General features: G+C 45.9%; 1 protein-coding gene across 1 annotated transcript in view; it reads left to right on the forward strand.

Moving 5' to 3' along the window:
- The window catches only part of LOC127689837 (protocadherin Fat 3), a 172,322-nt gene that overhangs the window by 120,706 nt on the left and 25,619 nt on the right, over positions 1 to 25,997 (forward strand). The window contains exons 17-20 of the mRNA XM_052189407.1: positions 2,134 to 2,932; positions 15,351 to 15,485; positions 18,897 to 19,054; positions 24,922 to 25,390. Of these exons, the coding sequence (XP_052045367.1) occupies positions 2,134 to 2,932; positions 15,351 to 15,485; positions 18,897 to 19,054; positions 24,922 to 25,390 (1,561 nt within the window). The remainder of the gene's footprint in view (positions 1 to 2,133; positions 2,933 to 15,350; positions 15,486 to 18,896; positions 19,055 to 24,921; positions 25,391 to 25,997) is intronic.

Raw genomic sequence — 25,997 nt, forward strand, 5'->3', positions numbered from 1 at the left:
CTAACCCCAAATTCAGTTCCGTACCAATAAAGACAGCTTCGGTGTATAAAATGCACGTGAAACTGAGCAGGAAAGAAGAGTGATCACTACTCAGCATGAGTGTTGCAGGAGGTTGTTCCTGGGCACTAGACAGTTAGGAGATCTCAGTGTGTGCTGTGGTAAGTCCTGGGGTCCTGACTGCTTCTGGTGTGCTAACTAGTGTCTGCCACTCCTCACTGAGGGAGGATCTCAATCACTCACAAAAGACTTGGCCGTGTCATGGCCTCTGCTAGACCTGTCTTCCCCAGTGAACCAGGGGCTCAGATGGCACTGGCTTTCCAGTATCCAAATCCTTCAAGTTCAATGTCCTATGTGACAAACAAAACAAAACAAAACAAAAACAAAAAAGCAAAACAGCACAAGGAGGCAAAACTGACAGGTGTGCGAGGGTCACAAAAAGGAGCTGTCACTGATCAAAACCATGGGATTTCTGTGACTTTGCCTATAGCAAAATTTAGATTTCAGCCATAAAACTGAATGATGTTTCAACCCACTGTCACCCACAGAAAGCTGCCTAACTGTTTTTGAAAGGTGGCTTATGGTGGCTCAGTGATTCTGGGTACTCACACAGTGCTGAATTCCTTGTCATTTTGTTTATCTCTTTAGATAAACAAACATTCCCAACAAATTAGAAATTTTGAGGACATCTGGGACCTCTCCAGCTGAGACCCTTTGTCCAAATATTTAAATAATGTCATATCACAGGACATAAATTCCAGGTACAAGGGGAATTTTCAGTATCCTCTTAGAGCCCTAGCAGAGATTTCTGCACACCCTATCCATCCTCTAGAGAGTAGGCATCACACCGCCCACAGTAAGCCTTCCGCTTTCCTCATAGGAAACACCCACCATCACTGGCAAGGTCAGTGTCCTGACACCTTCTTTCCAGTGACGTAAGCCTTTCTGATACTTTTCTGGCCTATGGCATTGGGGTGGGCAACATCTGGCAGACCTGCAAAACTCAAACTCATCAATGTTCTTTGAGGTATCCAGAGTTTGACTTCAGATTCAACCTAGTTCACCAAACTCCCTTCCAATTTTAGGAGTCTCCATTTCAGGATCTCTTGACTCATAGCTAAACATGGCAGGTATTGATTCTAATGATGCAAATAGCAGCTACTGTGTGTGTATATATATATATATATATACACTATTATATATATGTATACACACGAAGTATTTCCATGGGTGATACCTCTGCTGCATGCTTTCTAATAACTCTTGCTTCTAATTCTCATGAGAACCCCAGGAGGCTGATATTGTTACACTCATGTTAAGGGTGCAAAGTTTAGAGAACTCACGTAACTTTCTCAAAACCACACACAGATTGTGTACAAAGCTGAGATGCAAAAAGGAGCCTGTGTGCTGCACAGGGCTTGGCTTTCCATTGCTGTCTGCACTTGAGGACACAAGTCCTATGCTCTAGCTATGACTTCAGGGTCACTGTGTCCCTGGGGTCTGGACCAAGGACATGTCTTTATTCTGGGACATGACACCACTGACTCCTTCACCGGGCATGAAGGGTGCTCATTAAAGCTCTGTTCTCGCAGTGACTATTCCATCAGTTCCTCTATTAAGAGAGAAAGCGGTTTTTCAAGCTGCCTATGACCCTTCTGGTATGTCATCTTTTGTACTCTAAAGCTTGCTATGATGTAATTCCCATTTAACTAATGGCACTTCTTCTATATGCCGAAAGGTATCACCTAGTTCAAGCAAAAGGAAAGAATCTAACAGAAGACAAAAGATTCTTTCTTGAAGTGGGAACATCATTTTTGTGATATTTTCCTCTATTTTCTGTCCAAAATAAAACCAAGGCAAGCCTGCCGTGGGCATGCTGGGTCTTATAGCACTCTGACTCAGCCCCACTGGCTTTATTGTGTTAATATATTTTATTGCCCATAATACAGTACCCAGAGAATGACTGAAGGTGATAAACCACTCCTCTACTTAAATGTCCATCCTCAACATGCTTCAGAATAGTGACAAGGGATGGAGGAGGACTTGAACCTGGTAGGAGGAGCAGACACCTTCTGCCACAGGGTGCTATTTTAATTATTATTCTTAATTCCTTGTTTGTCCTCTTCTTGTTTCCAGGCAAAAGACTCGGGAAAGCCACAGCAAGTTTCTCACACCTATATCCGTGTCCGGGTCATTGAGGAAAGCACCCACAAACCCACAGCCATCCCTCTGGAAATTTTCATTGTCACCATGGAGGATGATTTCCCTGGTGGGGTCATTGGAAAGATCCACGCCACGGATCAGGACATGTATGACGTGCTCACGTTTGCCCTGAAATCAGAGCAGAAGAGCTTGTTCAAAGTGAACAGTCACGATGGAAAAATCATTGCTCTGGGAGGGCTGGACAGCGGGAAGTACGTCCTGAATGTGTCTGTGAGTGATGGCCGCTTCCAAGTGCCCATCGATGTCGTTGTGCATGTGGAGCAACTGGTGCATGAGATGCTGCAAAACACCGTCACCATCCGCTTTGAGAACGTGTCCCCCGAGGACTTCGTTGGGCTGCACATGCATGGGTTCCGGCGCATTCTGCGGAATGCGGTCCTCACCCAGAAGCAGGACAGCCTGCGCATCATCAGCATCCAGCCCGTGGTGGGCACCAACCAGCTGGACATGCTGTTTGCTGTGGAGATGCACAGCAGCGAGTTCTACAAGCCGGCCTACCTGATCCAGAAGCTGTCCAACGCCAGGAGACACCTGGAGAACGTCATGCAGATCGCAGCCATCCTGGAGAAGAACTGCTCGGGGCTGGACTGTCAGGAGCAGCACTGTGAGCAGGGCTTGTCGCTGGATTCCCACGCACTCTTGACCTACAGCACAGCTCGCATCAGCTTCGTATGCCCACGTTTCTACAGGAATGTGCGTTGCACTTGTAACGGTGGGTTCAGCTAAATGGATTTCTTCCTACTTTTGGTCATTTTTATTATGGCTGCTACAATCTACCTGACAAAAGCACCCAGAGAAGGCCAGAGTTTGAGGGTGCAGTCTGTCCTTCCTGGGAAGTCATAGATAGCAGTGGGAAGTCGATACATATGGTTTCATGTGAACCTGGAGTCCTAAAGCACAGTGAGGAATTCTGGTGCCCCACTTTTTCTCTTCATTTTATTCAGTCCAGGGCCCCAGACCATGGGGTGATGCTGTGCACATTCACAGTGGGTCTTCTCTAATCAATGAAGTGTTTCGGGAAATACCTCTGTAGATACAGGCACAGGTGTGATGACTGTAAATCCAATAGAGCTGACCGTAAAGATTAATCCTCATGCCTCCCAGCTCTGCAATGCCACTGTTACATTCAATCACTCGCTCAACTAAGTAGCAATTCTCACATCCCAATATCCAGGGTGGTTGCTGGGTGTGTACAAGAAACAGGAAGTGTGACCAGATGGCCACAGCAGTCACAGAACTTCACCCGAGTCTATGAGGGATTGGTCTCTTCCAAGTTCCCATCAGTATCACTGTGCACGGGGAGCAGCTGACACGTGGAGTGCTGCAAACCACTGTCACCACCTGCATGGATCTCACTATGGAAGTATGAGCCCTTGCAGCAGGCTCCGTGAGGTGGCATCATGTAGGCTCAGATAAACTCAGGTAGGGATCAGAGAAGGACTTGCCTGAGAAAAGCTCAAAGGACGAGAGAGGAGCCATCATCAATGAGAATGAAAGCGCCTTCTTCTCTGGTAGGAAGTGGCAGCCCTGACAAATGAGACCAGAGAGGGCTATGTACAACCGAAGCCATTAGCTAGGATGAAGAATTAGAAATGACCCTAGGGTAGCAGGAGCCATCGACTGATTAGAAGGAAAGAGGTGACGGGGTAGGCGACATCCTTTACAAAGGGTGCAGCGTGGGCACACTAGAGCCTGCTGATGGGAAATGAGTTAGGAAGCCGGAGCAGAGGGTAACAGCAGCACCATTTGCCTCCATGAAAGGCAGGCCAGATGTCTGAGAGCACAGTCACGGGGCAGGCTGACCTCAGCACTGCAGAGACTAAGCTTCCTGCTTGTCATTGAACATTGACCTTGGCTGGTCAAAGGTCATAGCTGTACAGTCACAGGCCCCCAGTCATCAGGGAGAAGAATTGCTCTCCCTGTCCCTCTTTTCTCTCTTTGACTTGGGAGCCATCAATTTACAGCCCTCCTCTAAGAAAAGTATACTGGAGTTACTCTCTCCAATGCAAACTTGGTCCACAGAGACTGTGGCCAGAAGGGAAGCCATTTATAACCCATCCCTGTGGGTAGCTGAGGACAGCCAGCACTTCTGGCCTCTTCTCTAGAGGCACAGTTTTGGTTGCAGTTTTAAAACTGTGCTCATCAAAGGGAGGACCGACGGACCTCAACCTCTTGCAGGAGGCACTTTGACTGCATCAGAGCGTCCCAGAAGAAGGGGCATTCGCCCTCTAGTACCAGTGACTTTGGTTTGCATTTTCATCAAGTGGATGCAGAGAGGGCCAGACCTGTGACATATGCACTATAGTTGCAAAGTAATTCAGCACAAACATGATAGGTGAAATGCATTTCTGGCAGATGCCACCATGAACAATTTATGAATGCCAGCTGTCCAGGACTTGTCTAGATGTCCTTTGCAGACAAACTGATTTATGCACCGAAGCTGTGCTAGAGAGTCCATGTCGTGATTCACAGCAGGGTTCAGGAGGAGTTCAGGACAGGACAGGGCAAGCTCTGCAGGGGAAACTATAGAAGCACATCAATCTTGTACTCTGAGAACTCAGAGAAAATAAAAAAAAAAATATTTTGAGGCAGCAATGTTCTAGACAGTGAGGATTCCAAATAAAAAGCACACAGCCTCTTCCAGAGCTGAGATGCTGAGGCTCTCTTGCAAGCATCTACCTGATGTAAGAAGCTCAAGAATAGAAAACAAGAGTCCTCCTGCAGCCAAGGGAAGTCTTCTGTGACACGAGGGCTTTGCAGATATGAGTGTGAGTTCAAGAGGTGTGAGGGAACTGGCTTAGGGGTGTCTTGACAGGAAAGGATTTCTTATTTATTTACTTGTTTGATGTTTATAATTTTAGTGCAAAGATTTGGTCTGTATCTGGTATATTATTCTAATATTCTAAATGCAATGTTTTAAGATGATGTCCCGACCCAGGATTTCTATATTCCCCTTAAATTCCACTTTCAGTACACCTAGAATGCTATTATTTCTGCGACTTGGCCCCTTGGTAGGCAAGAGGAAGCCTTCTGAGTAGGTATTAAGCCTTGCCCTAGTGAAACTAGGCATGGTAAGGAAAGTTCTCAATTTAAGTCATCCTTAAAATGAAGCTGAAGGCAAACTTGTAAGGTAAATAGAGCTAAAAGTATTTTCTAGCCCAGCCTCATCTTCAGCATACAATGCAAGAATAACCTCATGTGTCGCACCTAAGACCACAGTGAGAATACACACTTGTTCAAGTCAAAGATCAGGAACTGTATCCTCAAGACCTGTGTGTCAAAGGCTTGGTTTCCAGCTGATAGAATGTTTTTAAAATGTGGGTGAAGTCTGTATATTTTGTTCATGTATTGATACATGTGTATGGGTATGTGTGTGTGTGTATGTATATGTGCATGTGTATGTGCATGTGTATGGAAAAAATGCCAGGTGTCTTTCTCAATCACTCTGTACTTTATATATTAAGGCAGAATCTCAATGTACATCATAGACATATACATATGTGTGTATATATATATATATGAATATATACATACATACACACATACACATACACATACACATAGTCAGTTTAACTAATCTACTGATTTACCTGTGGAGCTTGTTTCTGTCATTCTGTGTCAGTGAATTCCATACTGTGGGATTTCTTTGGTGGGTTTTGGAGATCTGAATTCAGGCCCTTATGCCTACCTGAAAAGTACTTCACCTTTGGCCCCACTGATGTGCTTTGGGGTGGTGACTAGACCAAGTGGGCTCTAGAATCATCTGCAGATCAGTCCATTGATGAATGCATGGCTGGCTAGCCTGTTAGAAGGTATCTCTAAGGGATGAGATGGTTCATGTGACACACCTTTGAAGAGAATGCCTTATTCTTCAAGTCTTTTCTGTGCCTCTCTCCTCCTGGCTGCTGTGAAGAGAGCAGCCGCTGCTATCTTTCACCATGATGTTCTGACTTACCTCAGGCAGAGGAGACAACTGACAGTGAATCAAAGGCTTGGAAACCAGGAGCCACAACCAAACATTTCAGTTAGAGATTGATTCACTCAGGTATTTTGTCAAAGTAACCACAAAAAAAGTGATACATCTACTTCATAATAGCAAGGACCCCCCTTTTTATGTAAATCATAATCAAGGCTCCTCAATTAAGCCCATTTCCTAGTCATCCAGGACTAGTTGCCAGGATCCTGTGATTCTCCCAGGAAGACAGATCTCTCAGACACAGTTTGGAACTAGCTTGCTACAACTGCCAAGCCTCATATTCAGGCATGGAAAAAATGTTTGGGTTACACGACTTTATCAACATTTGAGCCTCTATTGCTGACAGGCAGGAGACCAAACATTGAGGAATATCACAAGTAAAAGAAGAATAAATTCTCTTTCAGGCTCCAGGGTCAAGCTATTGTCCCCGCCACCCCTCAGGTCTTCCAAAGTTTCCTTTTAAGTAAGAATAAAGGAATGTAAAATGTTAGCAGGAACTAATTTTTAGGGCATCTTTTCATTTATTAGAAACCAAGGATACTGAATTTGACAGACATTCCTCTCCCCAAGCACACACACACACACACACACACACACACACACACACAAATAGAGAGAGAGAGAAAGGGGAGAGAGAGAGAGAGAGAGAGAAACACACTAGTGTGACTGTTCTTCTGTTTATCCTGGGAGGCTGACAGATTCACTAAATGGTCTTTCCCACCACTCGTGGAATAATTAGCGTGATAAACGAAGTGGTGACATTTGGGGCTATATAGTGATGTTTATACAGTGTTGGACTCAGTATTCCGCCCCCTCACAACTTCCATCTCATCTTTTTCTCATGCAGATTTTTGGGTCCAATTATCATCATTAGCATCTTGAACCAAAGTGCTGAGTTGTGCTAACAAGTGAAACCCAATGTGATTCCACTGCCAAATAAGCTCATTAAATCCCAGGCACCATGAAACAGCTTCTTTTAATGGAATTAGGGGGATGCAGAGTTCTGACGTCCTGAGATGACTCCCCATGAACTCTGAGTAGTCAATGAACACTGTCACACCAGTCAGCAAGTCTGACATCAAGCTTAATGGGGAGTGATAGATGTCACGGACCTCTCGTGGGTAAGCAAAAGGAAGGGACGTCAAAACAGCTCAGGAGACTATACAGATTATCCTCGGCTTAAATTTTTCATTAGCTGCTCAAAAAATATGAAATAGAAATATATCAAAAAGGACATACTTGTCTAGAATAGGCTCCCAAGGTAACCATCAGCATTTAAAGCCAGTGTGTTTACAGAAGCTATGGCAGCAGTGGCTGCCTAGTTTGTCATATTTATTCAAATAAGAAACAGAGGATGGAACTAGAGAGCTCAGTTAAACAAATGTGACATTTCCGTGAGTGACATTCCTGCTAGACAGATGAGAGGGACAGTAGCCGTGCCCTCCACCAGCAGGGGAGGACACTCCCAGCCCTGGCGAGCAGCACCTAGACACTGAAGGTGGTGGCAGCTGTGCAGGGGATGGGCAACCTGGGGAGTGACCTCACCTCATCTCCATTGGGTAATCCCTGGAATGAATTCAGGAAGAGTAATTGTAAATGTAGAGGCGGGGTTTGTGAAGAAGGATTAATCTTAGATTTTAAACTCAGGGATTAGTAGACAGGTACACAAGAAGAAAGTAAGACCCAAAAGCTCAGCTGCGGCCTTCACAAAGGACAGTCACGTTTATTATCTTTCTTATAGTCATAAACAGGATGTGAGTTTTAGAAGTTAGCATGGTTCAAAGACTGCTTAAGGAATTTAAAGAGATCACAGGGTGGCTCTTGAGGTTTATCTGACAGGATTGCAGTTGATTAGTTAGATAAAACTCTAGACCCCAGATGGAGGAAGTCGGGGTGTCCGTGCAAAGGCAGTCTGCTTGTTTGGGAGACTCTTAATAACATGCAGCAGAGGATGCAGCCCTCTAGAGGTTGTAGGACTCAGGCCTTAAGCTGAGATTATTATTTTAATATTCTTTAAAAAAAAAATATTGTCTCTATGCAGGCAGTCTTTACAGTGACTGTTGCTTGTGCTAGAATTTTTGATTGTTACCTGGCAAGAGGCTTTAACCAGACTGTGGGCTGAGAGGTTTCTTTTTCATTTCCCTGTCTTTCCGTCCTGCTTCACTGGGACCTGAGTGGGTCTGGCAGGACGCCTGGAGTTAGGCAGGTGGCCACAGGGGAGTATTCAAATGAGGAGTGAGGGCCAAGGCATGGAAATGAAGACGTGTACAGCTCACCCACAGATCGCAACAGGGATGGACAAAAAATTAATATCTTTTGGTCCATGAACAGCTTCCAATTCTATTTCACACTGTTAGAATTGCATTGAACACTCTGTGACCCTGTAAAGGAGTTATCATCAACTTTCCTCAAAACTTGAAGAAACCAACCCTTGGAAACCTCCACTGACAGGCTCACAGCTGCCGAGCTCATAAATGGCTGAACCAAGATTCATATGTGGTCATCTTACTTGTTTTTGTTAGCCTCAGTACCTTTCTACCTCTGTGCAACTGTGGAAGGAACACGGAGGTCTCCAGCCCAGCCTCCCACCCACCATAGACATCCTGTCTGCTTTATCCCTTGTATGGAAATCCAGCTAAGGTTTAAGAATGAGACCAGGATCTCTCCAGATGATTATACGCCACTCCACCAAAGTCTATCTTCTTACATTGCACAGCTTCAGCCTTTGTACACACAGAGCCTGGCCGGCTCATTCCTGTTCTACGGCCTGCCTTGAATAGCTAAGGAGAACAATTATGATTCCTCAGGTTCTCTTTTCTCAGCCAAACATCAGTGTTCTTTACTCCTTGATATAAACAATTGCATCCTGCCAAGATCGAGGAAGTACGTAATTGGGACACAGAGGAGATATAAAGGAGGAAAGAATCAGTTGTGGTTGGAGGAATTCAAAAAAGAAAAAAATATATATGGAAAGCAATGAAGTTGGTAATGTTGGGATTTGGCCAATCAGAAATGCGTGTTGAGATGCATGGTGAAATAGATTGACAAAGGCTTTATCCCCATGAAGCCTAAAACAGCATCATGATGTCAAGAGGGTAGCAGAGCTTGGCTGGGCAGCATGGGGAGGAATGAGAACAGTTCTTGGAGTAGACACTATAGGGCAGAGAAGGAGGGCCTGTGGGGAGATGACCGTGGTGATGCACCCTTAACATTTAATAAAATACAATGAGGGATTCTGAGATAGCCTAACACATGAAACTTGGCATGAGATTTTCTTTTAAGTAGACAAAAATTAGAATTGGGTTTGTTCTCTGGCTTGAGTTTATTGGTGATAATTGTCTGAAGACGTTCTATCCACACAAGATGGCTCCAGGGAGGTTGTCTCCAATAGAACCAAGCTTGGCCACTGGTGAAATAATATGCAAAAGATAGCTAAGCCTAGTCTTCTATTGCCTGGACATGTCTCTGCTTCTGGGAGAGCCACATAGACTGCCTCGAATCTGGATTCTCTGGGGAATATATCTGTTGCAGGTCATGAATCTGGAAGGCTTCTCACTGACTTGCACAACATTTACCCAGACACAGCATCTCGGCAAAGCATGTGGGTTTCGGATCAGGGGACTTAGCATTAGTTATTGGATTCTTCAGCATAATGAGGCAGTGACATAAATCAAGAAATGGACTCAGCTCAAAGTGGCAGCTTAATAATCACAGCTAGATGCTGATGTATTAGCCACTGGCGCAGACATAATCCCGCGGGGTGTGGGAAATACTGCGGTGATGAAGAGAGTCATAAATATGGAAGCGAGACCTTCCAAAAGTCTCCAGGGAACCACCCTTTGTCCTGCACAGAAGTACAGAGGCTTCATCTCAGGTCACTTTCCTGCTGTCAGTGCTGTAGAAAGCAACCAGAAATTTCCACCTGAAGACCTTCAGCAACTGGAAAAGTTGCAAAAAACAGACAGACACATCCTCTGTGCGTTTATGTAAAGAACAGCCACAATTGAGGCAAAGAAGGTATGGCTACGCCTCCTGCTAGTGGGGCAGGAGGAGAAGGAGGTAGATGAAGAGGAGGAAGTAAAGGAGGAAGAAGAGCAGGAGGAAGAAATGTCTGACGTGGAAAAGGCAGGGTACCTGAGGTAGGAAATGTTAAGGGACTGTGAATGACATAGAGAAGGTACAGTGTGCCCGATAGAGATGGGAGAGGCTGCATTTGATGTGGAGACTGCTAGGGGGCTGTGTCTGAAGTAAACAAGGTGTGGTGGTGTGCCTGAGGTGGAGAAAGTGGGAAATCATGCTTGAGACCTTGAAGGAAAAGGGCTATGCCTAAGGTGGAGGTGATGGGTTGTGAATGAAGTGGAAAAAGTCCAGGAGGACTCTACTTGAAGTGAAAAAAAAAATGTTGGCTTCGGAGCAGAGTTGGAGGTAAGGGGTTGTACACAGGTTGGAGGAGACAGGAGCTTTACCTGTAGTAGATGAGGCAGGAGGCTCTACTTGGAGTGGGGATGGGAGCACAGACACAGCTTCATGAGTCCTGTGGGCCTGAAGAGTAAACGGCTCCCGGCCTTGTTTTACACCTCCAGTACTCATGTCATTTCCTATCACCTCTCAGCTTTCAAATGTGACTCAACTCAGGCAGCTGGTAGAACCAGCAGGTCCCTGCCATCTTGACAGGTCGCTTAGCCTCTCCAGTTTTACAGCCTGGTTCAAAGTTTTCCTTACAACTATTTCCTCAGGCACTGGCCCACTCACTTTTCACAACACTGTGAAGAATCTTTGCCCTGATGCTCTGAAAGGCAGTCATGATCCAGAAGAGCTAGGAAACATGTTCAAGGCCATGGAGTAAATACATTAAATAACTAGACAGGTCTGCAGCCTGTCAATAGGATCTGGACGCTTTCCTGTCCCGCCTCCTCGGGGGACCTGGAAACAGGGGATGGATGTTATTCTGCTTCGTGCTGTGAAGGCAGAGGCTACTACTGCCTGGTCTTAGACTGGCATACGACAAATGGACTCATTTGGCTTGATAGAGAGGGAGCCCTTCATGCTCCCTCCACATTGATGGATGCCTGGAGATGTCGAGCCTGCAGGTCTACAGGCTTCCACTCCCTGAGCTGTCACAGAGCACAGTGCAAGTTCATTAAACCGGGATTATTTAATGATACTTAATAAGATAAACTTCCTCCCAGAAGCCAACACGAGTTGACACTGTCATCTCTTAACTGGTACTCGGGAGCTGATGAGGCACTTTCTGCCACCAGAGAGTGGGTCTTTAAGGCTCTTAACAATAATAGGTGTGCACAGTTGCCTGAGATAGAATCATATAAACATGGGATTTCTGAAATCAGGTTAACCCCTCAGCACCCACACAAGGCGGTATGGAGTCTATGTACCTAGAAAACTTTAGACCTCTGCTGAAAAGAGCATTTATCCTCCAAAGTGGTCCATCAGAGGCCCAGGAGCACATGGCTTAACTCAGAATCAACATCTGGAGCCACGCCCTTCAGAGAATACCTGCTTCAGGAAGGAACCAGTCTCTATGACATTATAGAGAGCAAAGAATTACTATGTTAGATATGGAGACTCACCTGTCTGGAGGAAGCTGGTTCTCAATGGGTTTATGTATTTACTTGGAATAAACTTGTCGACCAAAGGTATGTACATTACGCAGACTGGCCTGCAGGCTCAGGTTTGCTGTGGTAGTTCTGTCAGCTGCAGGAGAGTGAGCCTGTGAGCTCAGCTCCCTGGCAGGCAGCTGGATGAACTATTTATTTATGGCTAAGCAGATCCCAGGCTGGAATGAAGTCAGGAGACTCCTGCAGCTATCTAAAGCAGTCAGAGTCACTTACCCATAAATGTTCCCCATATATAACAATAGAGAGGTTATTAGAAACAAAAGGAAGAACTGATCGAAGTCACAAGCAGATAGAATGAAAGCACATGTATGTTAATATATGCTAAATAATGTTACTTTATAATTCATTTGCAATATTTGTTTTGCTGTTTTCCATACACACTCATGCTGCATTTTTCCTAGTGGGGACTGAATTTAAAAACAATCATTAATTGATAGCTGTACATTGTGACACAAAGCCACAAGAAGAAAAAGATCCAACTGCTGGTTAAGTGAATTTGTGTGTTAACTCAAAGTCAGAGATCCAGCATATCAAGTGACAAGTTCTATGCTAATTATCATGATGAGTATGGTCACAAAAGGCCAGACATGAATAAAATGCAGAAGTCCCTCAGTGCTGAATTGTCTCAGAAATGTAGAGATTGACTTTCACTAGATGCACACAAAAATGTTTAGTCTTATTTGATAAATATCACAGTTTCTATGGGAATAAATACCATTACTGCCACACATCTACCCTTACCTAACCATCGTTTCTTTTTTGAAATGGTGGCTTTTAAATTAAGGTTTTGAGAATGTAAGCTATCTTAGCCCTGTAGTGGTTACATAAAACCAGAACAAACAATGAATAACATCTAGAGTGGTATGTCAAAGATGCAATGACATGTGGAAATGGGATACCTAGGTGTACTGAAATAGAAAAATAAAAAAGGGGCGTTAATCAAGAGCAACAGATTTCTATACATAAACTACTGCTAGCTGGAAGGGTCTGGCCAGGTCAGCCAGAAACTGTGTAATGATAAGAAGCTTTGTGGTATATGCCTATTGCTGCCTCCACGTCGTTTTTACTTAGTTTGCTTCAGGTTCTTGTGCCTTTCAGCATAACCTATTGTTCAACATTAAGAAGTACCCTAGAAGGGCGTAGACCACCCTTACCTGAATCAAAGATGCCGAGATGCTCACAATATGCACCACTACCACGGTCGGCGCATTGCCTTTACTCAGAGGATCTCACCCTTTCAGTCTAGAGTCAGAACATTCTCTTCCTAGTGAATAGGTCTAATGTTCTCCCAGGAGACAGTGCACCCCGTTTATGGGATATCCCTTGCTCTCACATACCTATCAAAGCGATGACCTGCTATGTAATGTGTGTGTGCGTGTTTCATGTCTAGGGATGTTGTTTTCTGCCATCTTTGTAGGCCCTTGGTTATTAGCTCACTGGTCTCAGTTACTCTATCAAATTAATAGTTTTAATTCAACAAGTTATTATTTGTTGAATGAATATGCCTAAAGTTAATTTAAAACTGTTGACCAGAGCTCCTTGAAGAGGAGATGGTCTCCTTCTGAGATGGTCAAATATCAGGTAACCTTCTACCAACAGTGAAAAATATATGGAGAGCATAAAGAGTTAGAGTGCACTAGCTCCAGGATGTGTTGGGAGGTTGGATCTTGTAGAACCACTGGCTCTCAGGATGTGTTGGAAGGCTGGATCTTGTAGAATCACTAGCCCTCAGGATGTGTTGGGAGGTTGGATCTTGTAGAATCACTGGCTCTCAGAATGTGTTGAGAGGTTGGATCTTGTAGAATCACTGGCTCTCAGAATGTGTTGGGAGGTTGGATCTTGTAGAATCACTGGCTCTCGGGATGTGTTGGGGGTTTGGATCTTATAGAATCACTGGCTCTCGGGATGTGTTGGGGGTTTGGATCTTGTAGAATCACTAGCCCTCAGGATGTGTTGGGAGGTTGGATCTTGTAGAATCACTGGCTCTCAGGATGTGTTGGGGGGTTGGATCTTGTAGAATCACTAGCTCTCAGGATGTGTTGGGGGGCTGGATCTTGTAGAATCACTGGCTCTCAGGATGTGTTGGGAGGTTGGATCTTGTAGAATCACTGGTTCTCGGGATGTGTTGGGGGGTTGGATCTTGTAGGATCACTGGCTCTCGGGATGTGTTGGGGGATTGGATCTTGTAGGATCACTAGTAGAGCTTGTTCTAAATGTTCAGTTTAAAATTCCTTCACCTCCGAGACTGAGAGGATCAATGTCAAGAGTGACTTTTGCAAACCAACTGTGGCTAATGGCAAAGAGGGATTTATGAATCCTGAGTTTGCCAGTCCTGGCAAGATGGCTCCTCTTCTAGACTATGGTTCAAAAAAGTGTTTGTAGGTAGTTAGCTCCACATTCCCGCTTTCTTTCGAACAAAGAGATGACTGTCATGGGACAGTCCTTAATGACCAGGAAAGGCATCGTGAAGTAAAGTGGGATCAAGGACCAGCTCCTGCCCATAAAGGAGAAACTGAAGTCTGCTGGGCTCCTCATTCAAAGATAAGGAGCACTCTGGTAAGAACACTAACCCACTAAGGAAAGTGCCATTTCGTTTGAGGCTTAATTTTAGTTGATTCGATTTTTCAAGAGTCCTTTGCCACTTAAACTTTTGACTGGTTGAAAAGGTCCTAAGTGCATTTGAAACACCCCAGGGCCCTTAACAAGCATGCTGCTTTCAATGAGGCCATACCTGTCTTCATGCTGGTGCTGACCTAATTCACCTGAGTCCTAGTCTGTTTTAATCTTCTTCCAGGGATTTCCCTCCTAAGGGATTAAACTTTCATCTAAGCTTGAATCAAGCAAGTGAAATGGACTCCTGACTCAGCCAAGGATAAGTCTGCTTCTTTTTTTAAAGTAGCTGGCAGGGACTCCTCATAGTTAATCAATAAAATCCCATGTGGCAGAAAGGATTAGGAAACAAAATGAGTTGTGCTTTCATAATTTAGAATTAGACTTACATGTAGGAATATGTGCTCACTGCCTCTCTACCTGTCTTTCCACAGCCCTTCCTCCTCCCCTCCCCCCTCCCTGAAATCAACAGCGAACATCTCTTACCTTCTGCCCTCAAGTTTTTCAGAGTGGTAATAGTCTACAGAAAATAGTTACAACCACAGTGCTTATAAATGACCATTAGGATGTTGAAAACTTTCTTTACTACTGTGTGACAGAGTCTTAAAGTGATGATCTTTCTTTGGCTGAAAGAAAGCTTTAGCATATTTTGGCCTAATAGGATAAGCTCTGGATTTTCCTTTGCTCTTATCCTACTCAGCCTGGCACTGGAATGTCGAGAGATACAAAGAGCTATGATGGGCACCGACGCCTAGTGATAACAATTCCAACGCCCGTGTTTCTGGTTGCCCCCCTTCGTAGCCACTTGAGATCACATATAACCCAGGCCTTGATGATTTCTTATCATCCATAAAACTGGTAGTGAATCTCTTTGTGTCCTGATCATGTTTCCTCTGCCGTTGCCACAGGAGGAGTGTGTCCCGGGTCCAATGATCCTTGTGTGGAGAAACCGTGTCCGGAAGACATGCAATGTGTCGGTTATGAGGCCAGCAGGAGACCATTTCTTTGCCAGTGTCCACCAGGGAAACTCGGAGAGTGCTCAGGTACAGAGTGGTGTGGACAGGACAGGGTTGGGGTTCCTACTCCCCAGTAAATTTTCTTTGAGTGAATGTCTCTGACTAGACTTTTCCAGAAGACACGTTTATATGTATACAACACTTACCTTCTGGATGGAGCATGACCAATGTTTACCCTCATGTTTAGTTGGGACATGCATAGCCAGTCCATGCTAAGGAGACATGAATGCAGGACTCCTTGTATAAAGTAGATTCCATCTCATGGGTCCACAGTCATGTCACACGGTTGATGAGAATGCAAGGTTATGGAGGACTGAGTGCTGCTGTATAGACAGAGCTGACCCCTCACTGGGATTCAGAAGGCTGCATGAACCTATAGCCCAAAAGGAAAATAAAATCCCAAGCCAAAACTCAATCAGTCTCATCAACTTCCCATAGAATAAGACCAGCTTTGAACACCAAGTAAGCCAGCTCTTTCCTGGGAAGCTCTAACTAATGCCATGTTGCAGAAAACTGAGCTGTTCGCCTCTGCATCTTAAAGAAGAATAAATCAATATTTACACCACTTTCATCCAAATAACCTTCTCCTCGTGGTCTTCATTCAATTTTAACATGTTTACTCGGTCCTTTCACTTTATCTTACCTTTTTCTGCTAAAAATGTCTTCTTCCATCTTCACCCCAGTAGGATCATCTTCTATGATAATGGGTATTTAACATCTAAGCACATTGATGCCAATTTTGGAATCCAGGAGATAATTACTATCTCTTGTAAGGCAAACCCAGCAGCACGGCTGTGGGTGATATAAGTGATGGAAGAGAGGATAATCATAGTACTGAAAGTGGCAATATGAGTTATCATGCCTAATGTGGAAAGCACTTTGCTTCCCTTGCACTTCTAGAAGTCCAGCTTTTGTGGGATGTCCTATTATAAAAATGGGAATTAAACTCCATCACGGTTGATGTCCAGCATAGACCTGACCATGAAATGAAGGGAAAACATGGACGCTTGAGCAAATCTCTAAGGCAACCAACTCAACCCCAGCCCGCATGCCATGCACCCAGCATCTCTTTCTGCCGATTTCTAAATGGAGAATGTTCTATTGCTGGTGATGATCACCCACTTGCTGTATTTTCATTCTCTCTGCTTTTCACTCTATGGAGCTATTCATCTGTTTGCTGTAATGTAATATTGACAAAAATGTTAAGAAATACAAAAAAAGATGGTTAATTTGGAATCAGGCAAATTTAGAATCTGGTGAGGTGGGTTGGGATAGAGTCTAGGAAGGGGTAACTCCTCTGTGTACAGCCCATAGACATACTGTCTGGTGTGACTTATTTTCCTCTGAAAACCCCTTTTCTCCCAATCCTCAAGTTTAAGCCTATACTTTTCAGAGAAGAAAGAGGGAGAGAGGGACAGAGACCAAAACAAAAAGACACAGAGAGACAGAGACAGAGACAGAGACAGAGACACAGCCACAGCCACAGCCACAGCCACAGCCACAGCCACAGCCACAGCCACAGCCACAGCCACAGGCACAGGCACTGGCACAGGCACAGCCACAGGCACAGGCACAGGCACAGGCACAGGCACAGGCACAGGCACAGACACAGTCACAGCCACAGGCACAGGCACAGGCACAGGCACAGGCACAGGCACAGACACAGACACAGACACAGACACAGACACAGACACAGACACAGACACAGCCACAGCCACAGGCACAGGCACAGGCACAGGCACAGACACAGACACAGACACAGACACAGACACAGACACAGACACAGACACAGACACAGCCACAGCCACAGGCACAGACACAGACACAGACACAGGCACAGACACAGACACAGGCACAGGCACAGCCACAGGCACAGCCACAGGCACAGCCACAGGCACAGGCACATACAGCAGGTACAGGCACAGACACAGACACAGGCACAGGCACAGGCACAGCCACAGGCACAGGCACAGGCACAGGCACAGGCACAGACACAGCCACAGGCACAGGCATAGGCACAGGCACAGACACAGACACAGGCACAGGCACAGGCACAGGCACAGGCACAGTCACAGACACAGACACAGGCACAGACACAGACACAGGCACAGGCACAGGCACAGGCACAGGCACAGGCACAGGCACAACCACAGGCACAGACACAGGCACAGACACAGGCACAGGCACATACAGCAGGTACAGGCACAGACACAGACACAGGCACAGGCACAGCCACAGGCACAGACACAGACACAGACACAGGCACAGCCACAGGCACAGGCACAGCCACAGACACAGGCACAGGCACAGCCACAGGCACAGGCACAGCCACAGGCACAGGCACATACAGCAGGCACAGGCACAGACACAGGCACAGGCACAGCCACAGGCACAGGCACAGCCACAAGCACAGCCACAGGCACAGCCACAGGCACAGGCACAGCCACAAGCACAGCCACAGCCACAGACACAGACACAGACACAGACACAGACACAGGCACAGGCACAGGCACAGGCACAGGCACAGGCACAGCCACAGCCACAGGCACAGCCACAGGCACAGCCACAGGCACAGGCACAGGCACAGGCACAGGCACAGACACAGACACAGACACAAACACAGACACAGGCACAGACACAGACACAGGCACAGAGAGAAGAAAGTCTGAGAATAGAAGCCTCATACCTAATGATTGACAATCGGTATTGTGACAGCTCTGGGCTTCCTTCCTTAACACCTGACACCAGTTAGTTGTTTGGTATTAGCATGCCTACAGAATGAATCCAAGTATTCCATGAAAATGACTTGATTGAGTTTTCCTTGTTTTATGGAACTGAAAATTATTCTTTTTAATTTTTTTTCACTATGAGGAATTGACTTAGGACCTCATGAAAGACAAACACAGCTTTCCTTTGTTTTGTTTTGTTTTTTCATTTTGAGAATAAGCCATCTAGATTAACAATGAACTCCCTCTATAATCTAGGGAGACCTTGACTTGCGAGCCTCCTGAAGCAGCCTCTTGCTACTAGGATTACTGGCATGTTGCAGCAGTTAGACACTGGGATTACTGGCATGGTGCCACCTGACCCAGCGAAGATCTAAAGTGTCTGAGGGATGACAATGGTCCAGAAAAAATCAAAGGACATCTTTTAATAATAATAATTTTGTAAAGAGGCAGTTAAGAATCTAATGATACTAAGAAAATCCACATTATGGAATTTACCACATTGCTCTGAACATGAGACAACTGGGATATTTTTGGTTGCTAACTGGTTAATATTTAAGCATGCAAAATTGTAATCTGGCATGATCCCTGGGTTCCATCCTTAAGTGGTATGGTCTGCAATCAGCTTCCCTGACGTGTGGGTGGCTTCCTGGGTCCCCGATCAGTTCTGGATTTTAAAAGAGCATTTGTGCTGTTGGAATGGTCTTTTCAGGGCACACGTCTCTCAGCTTTGCTGGGAACAGCTACATCAAGTATCGGCTTTCTGAAAATAGCAAAGAGGAGGACATCAAGCTAGCTCTGCGCCTGAGAACCCTGCAAAGCAATGGGATCATAATGTACGCTCGGGCCAACCCCTGCATGATTCTGAAGGTTTGTAAGACGGACTGCTTTCTTCTGCAGCTGGGCTTTTGTCATTGTTTGTCATTGTTGTTGAGAAAGTCTTATGTTGAAGCCTAGGGTGACTTCAAACTCCAAACAACCCTGCATCTCAGTGCTGAGATTTCGGGCATGGGCCACCAAGCCTTCCCCACCGTTTCCTAATTGACTATGCTGACTCTTATGTTGAGAGAAACTAAAATTATTGTCTTGTGGGTTTACAAGTCCAGAACAGACTTCAGGATCAAAGAGAGAGAGAGCAACGGGGTTGAAAAGTCCGCCAGCATCCTCCTCCATTTTAGTATTTAGTATTTCAAAGCTGGCTGGTAGAGGGCAGAGATCTCCCTATAGAAAGGGCGTGAACGTTTTCCTCCTTTGTATTCCAATCACTCCACAGGGCATTAGGACAGATGTCTCAATCAATCGCATGACAAAGTTAATCCTTTAACAGGTTGGCTCTGTCCTTGTCCACTGTGTTCTCGCCACACCCTCTGGCTAGCTACACTGTTGCATGGGGATCCAGTAGGAGATCTTAGGCATAAATATTCCACATATCCTTTCATGACCCAAGTCTCTCAGTTTTTAAGTCGTTTCCTGACCTTAGGAGTCCTCCTCAAGCAGCCAGATTTACTTCAAAATAAATCTGGCATTTGTACGCAGCTTGAGGCGCCTGGGGCCATCGGGATTCCACTAAGAACACTAACAGATGTAGCTGCATCTTTCTAATTTTAAATTTAATAGAAATTTTCTGTGGGTGTGTTATCCCCACTGACTTGATCAAGAAGAATCGAAGGGATTCACGCATTCACCCAAGGTTACTCAGCTACCAAGGGCTAAGGGGTACCCTGGTGTAACGTGTTCCACTGTGTGCTCCCCAAGGTTACTCAGCTACCAAGGGCTAAGGGGTACCCCGGTGTAGCACGTTCCACTGTGTGCTCCCCAAGGTTGCTCAGCTACCAAGGGCTAAGGGGTACCTTGTGTAGCGCGTCCCCCTCTGTGCTCCTCACCATAAGCTCTCCTCCGCCCTCTGTCTTGACACTCCAGCTTATTTTGTCTCGGATCACATTCTGCACATGTGCAGACCAGATCCAGCTTTACGGTCCGGGGACGGACAAGACCACATCCAGCTTTGGGTGTAAGAGAATGGGAGAAATACGCTTTCCCTGCCCTGTGCTTAGGGGGCTTCACTTCAGGCCGGAGTTGCTCAGGCTCTTTAGGATTCTTCAGCGCCTGCCAAGGGAAAGCCGACCATTGTCTCTGGCCTTCCCTCTCCTCTTTCAAGCTCTAACAGATTACTATAACACCAATGCTTTCTGTTAAGTAATCTCTACACTGCAGTGAACTCGAGAGGGAACAGAAATATCAGATAAGGATGGCTTGATTCTAAAATGACACTTGTCATCTTCCCGTGCTTGGCAAGTGTGCTACTAGTGCACCTCTCTGGAGACAGACAAGAAGACTGAACCTCTGAGATAATGCTTGCCGTGCAAGTATCCAGTACTTGAGGAAACAAATGTATTTCTGACATTGGAAAACTGAATTCCTAACCATGAATTCAATAAACGAAGGCTGGTTGCTCTTTGAAGGGACTCTCTGTGAAGGCTTTGGGGGTTGTGGGCCATCGCCAGCCCCTCTCTGTTACCTCTCTCAGGTTTGCCTAGAGCAAGTGGCGGCTAGACTGAACTGTAGCAGATAATCATCCATGTTGCCAGTAGGATCCTTACAGGGGGCTTGCTGAACCCAGTCTTGTGCCAGGCTTGATCCCACTGGCTTTAGGTACAGGGTGTGTCTTGTGCTTTGCTGCAGCTGCTAAACTAAAATGCTTGGCTTAAACTGCACCTCCAGGTCGCCTGCATTTTCCCAGGCAGTGTTCTGCAAACATGTATTTAAGACAGTCAGGAGGGCAGAGTGCATTCCCTGGCAACTGTTAAAGAATTGCATGGTGGTCGGGGAGGGGGGGGGGGGGAACAAACCCTTCATGGACGGAAGTGTTACTGTATCCTGGCTGCACTAGAAAGCACTTGCCTTTCCCTCTCCAATTTACTGCCCTGGCTTGTAAAAGAGATTTGAGACTTAGCATAAACACACAAATTCAATAAAAATTAAAGCACCATTGACATGGAAAAATAAAAGGTTACAATGCAATTAATGAAGCAAAAGAAGTAAAATATCGTGATTTTGAAAAATCAGAGAAAATATATTAGTTGAGCACAAACCCAGTTCTGATTTTCCTTGCAGCAAAGTCATAATAGAAGAACAGTCTGTACCCCTTTATGCCTATTTAAAACAAAGTGTCAGATTTCCAGAGCAGACGTGAGAAGAAATCACAGCAGTTCAAGGGGTTTCTTGTCAGACTTTTTGGCACCAACTGGAAAGCAGACAGAAACTTGGTTGCTAGTCTAGAAATATCCCTAAATACAAGAAATATTGAGGAAAGTGGCTTGTCGTGGAGTCCTTTAGTCAGATGATTCCCAGACATGGCCTGACATGACATAACATGACATGACATGACAGAGTGTAAGGACAACAGGGTAAGTTCATAAGCTGTGTGGGCGGGTCTTACAAACCATAGGCCATGGACACGCTCAGCGTGCTTTTCCATAACATCTATTTCTGATTCCCACTCCCCTCCCTAAAGGCAGGGGTGCACATGTCTGCCTGTGAGGAGATTGAGACTGGGAGGCATTGTTGATTTCTTTAGTAAGTGACGACTGTTGGACAGTGAGTGTGGATGCATGACAGGTGAGCAGGCTAGAAGCTTTTCAGAGTGACAAAAAGGTCACCCGCTTATTTATTTCCTGAAACAATTGTTTTTTCTTGAAGGTACCTCATGTGTCATTAGCTGACTTTGAAAATACAATATTGAATGGTATCCTTTCCAGAGACTGTTCAATAATAACACTTGTGATGATCGATTGGTCCTAGTTGAGAACTTAATTAGATTAGAAGTATTTGGGGGGTGGGTGAGGCACACATTTAGATATGGCTGTGGGGGTTGGGGTGGGGGGGCTCCAGAGTTAATTCACTAAGAAGGAATTACTTTAATGTGGTCATCTATGTCCCAGCTCCACATTTCTTCTGCTTCCTGGCCACCAAGATGGGAGCTTGGTGTCCTGCTCCCCACACACTCCTGGATAGGATGCACTGGGACCTCTGAAAGTGTGGGCTAAAGACTATATCCTCCCCTATTCTCTTTCTATAAAATTTTTGGTCACAGGAAGGATAAAACCAACTAACACAGACATTGGCTAGACTATTCTACACAGAACCCTACACTAAGAATGCAATAAGAACACACTGAGCCCGACACCAAGGATCCAAACCAACGAGACTCATAATTTACCAGTTTCTACTCAAACTCCTACTTTCCAATGAAGACTTCTTTTATAGATCCGATTTCCTGTCTCTTAATCCTCTAATCATTGAAGACTGGACAAAGCACGCCGTTGATTTTGTACAACTCTGAAGATGTAGATATTTTATAAGAAAGGGGCATGTATCTTTCTCTCAATTGTAAATATTGTTGAAAATAATCACCCATTTTCCTGACCAATAAGCCATTGCAGAAGCATGGATACAGACTTCTCACAGCCCAGACACACTTCAGCTTCCTCAGCTGTGCCTCGCTGGCAGTCTGATTCGAGAACACGTCATCTTTTGCAAAGAAAAATACTTTAGAACTTGGTAGACAGAAAAACGTTAACCACCAGAATATGGCTTTCCAGTGTGAAGATGACTCAGATACTTCAAAGGGAAGGAAGTGTTGTTTTAGCTCCCTGGCATAACATGCCTGCGATTATTAACTTTTAACCGGGTAACTTTGGGCAGCGACATCTAGAATGTCATAGTGGCAAACCTGGTGGTTCAGAATGCTTGATGCTTCTTTGAGAAAAGGTGAAACGTGTGGGCACCTGCTTTTCTTAGCAATGCTGCCATTGTTACTTTATAAAAAAAAGGGGGGGGGGAGACGGGGAGGAGAGAAGAAACTTAGCTGCGCTTGGTACTCACAGGGGATAATTTTAGTTCCTTAGTGGTGAATTTTTACACGTGTGGGTACATCAGGTGCACGTCAATTCTTTCTGGTTATTACCCGGAGGCAGTTGGTAGTGATGGGGGAGGAGCATAAATCAAATAATATGTTAATTAAACACTCTTTTATAGAAACTTACATGAATGGCACGTTCACCAGCAGAGTTTTCCATGACTGACGGAAGATGGTGTTTTGTAGCCGTGGGGTAAAGCAGCAGATGGGTTGCGGCAGGAGACAGTGTCTCCAAAGCCATATTCTATCACTTTATTACGTACAACTCAAATGCAGATGTGGGTATTTTCTATGCATTGTCACTGAGCAAGTTTGCTGTAATTTACAATAGCCATTTAGTCTATTTTGCTAAACAATAAAAACCAGCAATTGCATATGATTATAGGTGAAAGCCCTCTGAAAATAAATGTTTGCTTTCAGACCTTTCCATCCAAGCAATGTATATTGCAGAGCAGTTTTGTGTGTGTGTGTGTGTGTGTGTGTGTACACTTCATGTGTGATATAGCCAGTCATTCTGCTGCAGAAGCCATGGCACATCTCTGTTCTCCAAACCCAAACCCACCAAGGTAGAGCTGTGCTCTCCAGAGAGCAGGGTGGTACAGGCATCCCCAGAGGTAAGCTCAGCATTCCCAACTCCCTGGCTCTGCCCTGCTCAAAGTGCCAGTGTTGATGGGACACGAATGCATGAGCTGGACTTGCAGGTGAGAAAATCCACAAGTCACAGAGAAGACATGAAAGTCTATCAAACACTGGGTTGTTTGATATGGGAACTTTCTAAAACAGGACAGTTGTGTGGATAAGTGCTGCAGAAACCACTCCTTCTCAAGCACACCAAGCAAAGAGCAGCTGGGCTCATTGCTATAAATTCGGTCAGCATTTTACTTCTTAAGCTGCTGGTGACATGCAAGGAGCATTCCTGATGGCCTGTCGTTTCTGCCCTTTCCCAAGTGTCTATGTGTGCTATGCGCAGAAATGCAGATGTCAGGACAGACAGAGGACACCCCACTGGGACACTGGACTCCACAAATCCATTTCTTAGAACTAGACCCTTTTGTCTCACGGTGCCCAGCCGTGAGCCCCTAGTGGCCAAATATAAGCTTGGCTATGTGGAGACCTAGCCTCCATCTTCACACAGTGTGCCCCGAGGAAGACAAAAGGGTGGACATCCCTCCTATATGCAGTCGCCAAGCTTGGGCACTCTGGGAGTGCCTCTTGTCCATTTGGTGAACAGTATGGGGAAAGATGGGCTTAAGAATAACAGCAGTGTTTAATATCCAGATCACACACGAAGCTGGGTACCAGGAAGCCCTTGCTTCTATCTGGCCTCTTCTCTCCACAACATCACACTTGTGCAAACTTGTTTGAGGAGTGTAAGTATATGTGTGTGCAGAGTTAACATGTGGCCATGCTCCTGCCAACGGGACTAGTGAACCCCAGAAGGACAGAATAGATTACCTTAGCTTATTGTATACCACATGGTGGGTGTCCCGAGGAAGCTGGTGATTTCATGGAAATTAGTGCTGTGACAGAGAGGGGGTGCAGAAACAAACAAGATATCACCGTGGGTCTTAAAGGGGAGGAGAAATGTGACATGATCCACAGATAGAAACTTTTAAAAATACCACTGTGCCCTTCCTGGACATCCCTGTGATTGGTAACAGGAAGATCTGAAAAGTGTCCGGCATGTGTTTCCCTGGCAGACAGTGGAGGGCTTCAGTTCACAAACATGTAGACACAGACTGGATAGAACATCTGCTCAGCTGGGATCACCCCGTTTCGGATCTAGACTCATGAGGGCTCTGCATTTCTTCTTGCACAGATTGTGGAAGGCAAGCTGTGGTTCCAGCTGGACTGTGGCAGCGGCCCTGGGATCCTGGGCATTTCCAGCCGCGCTGTTAATGACGGGAGCTGGCACTCAGTCTTTTTGGAGCTCAACCGCAATTTCACCAGCCTGGCCCTGGACGACAGCTACGTAGAGCGCCGCAGGGCTCCGCTGTACTTCCAGACCCTAAGCACCGAAAGTGCCATCTTCTTTGGTGCGCTCGTGCAAGCTGATAACATCCGCAGCCTGACGGACACGCGTGTTACACAGGTCCTCGGTGGCTTCCAGGGTTGCCTGGACTCCGTGGTGCTCAATCACAACGAGCTACCCCTGCAAAACAAGCGTAGCAGCTTCGCGGAGGTCGTGGGTCTGACGGAGCTGAAGCTGGGCTGTGTGCTCTATCCCGATGCGTGCCAACGCAGCCCCTGTCTGCACGGGGGCAGCTGCAGCGGTCTGCCCTCTGGCGGTGAGTGCATATCTGTGCAGGCACCTAGGCGAGTGGAGGGAGTGCACCTGAGGTAGCCCCACCTCACAGCCAGCTCCTCCCACCTTCTCCCCCAACCCGGAGAGAATACTCACCCTGCCTTTTCAGACCTCCTGAGTCCTCGGTTCCGCAGAAGCTAGACAGTTGCAGGGTATCTGGCTTAACCTGTAACTGGGTGCCAGACTGTAGGAGCAATCACGTCTTCCCTGCCCACCAGACGCCCTTCCAGATTCCAGTTCCCTATAAGGTGTGATTTCAGGATCCACCTGCTGTCACTGCAGAAGGTAGCCTGATCTTACTGACTGGAACTGCAAACCAGTCTGCTAACCCTGCCTGCGTGGGGGTAGTAGCTGCAGTGGCCTGACCTTTAGCAGTCAGTGTGCATCTGTGCAGGCACCTAAGGGAGGGAAGGGCACACACATGGAGTAGGCCCATCCTCACAGCCAGCCCCTCCCACCTCCTCTTGGACCCTCCCAGAGAGGATGGTCCTTTGGATAAAACTTTACCAGTACCTACATAGGTTGGAGGAGTGGACCTGACTTCCTGGGGAAAGAATTAAGAGGAAGGATCTTTGGAGCAATTTTTTGAA

This window comes from Apodemus sylvaticus, chromosome 7, assembly GCF_947179515.1.
Source record: "Apodemus sylvaticus chromosome 7, mApoSyl1.1, whole genome shotgun sequence".
NCBI classification, from domain to species: domain Eukaryota; kingdom Metazoa; phylum Chordata; class Mammalia; order Rodentia; family Muridae; genus Apodemus; species Apodemus sylvaticus.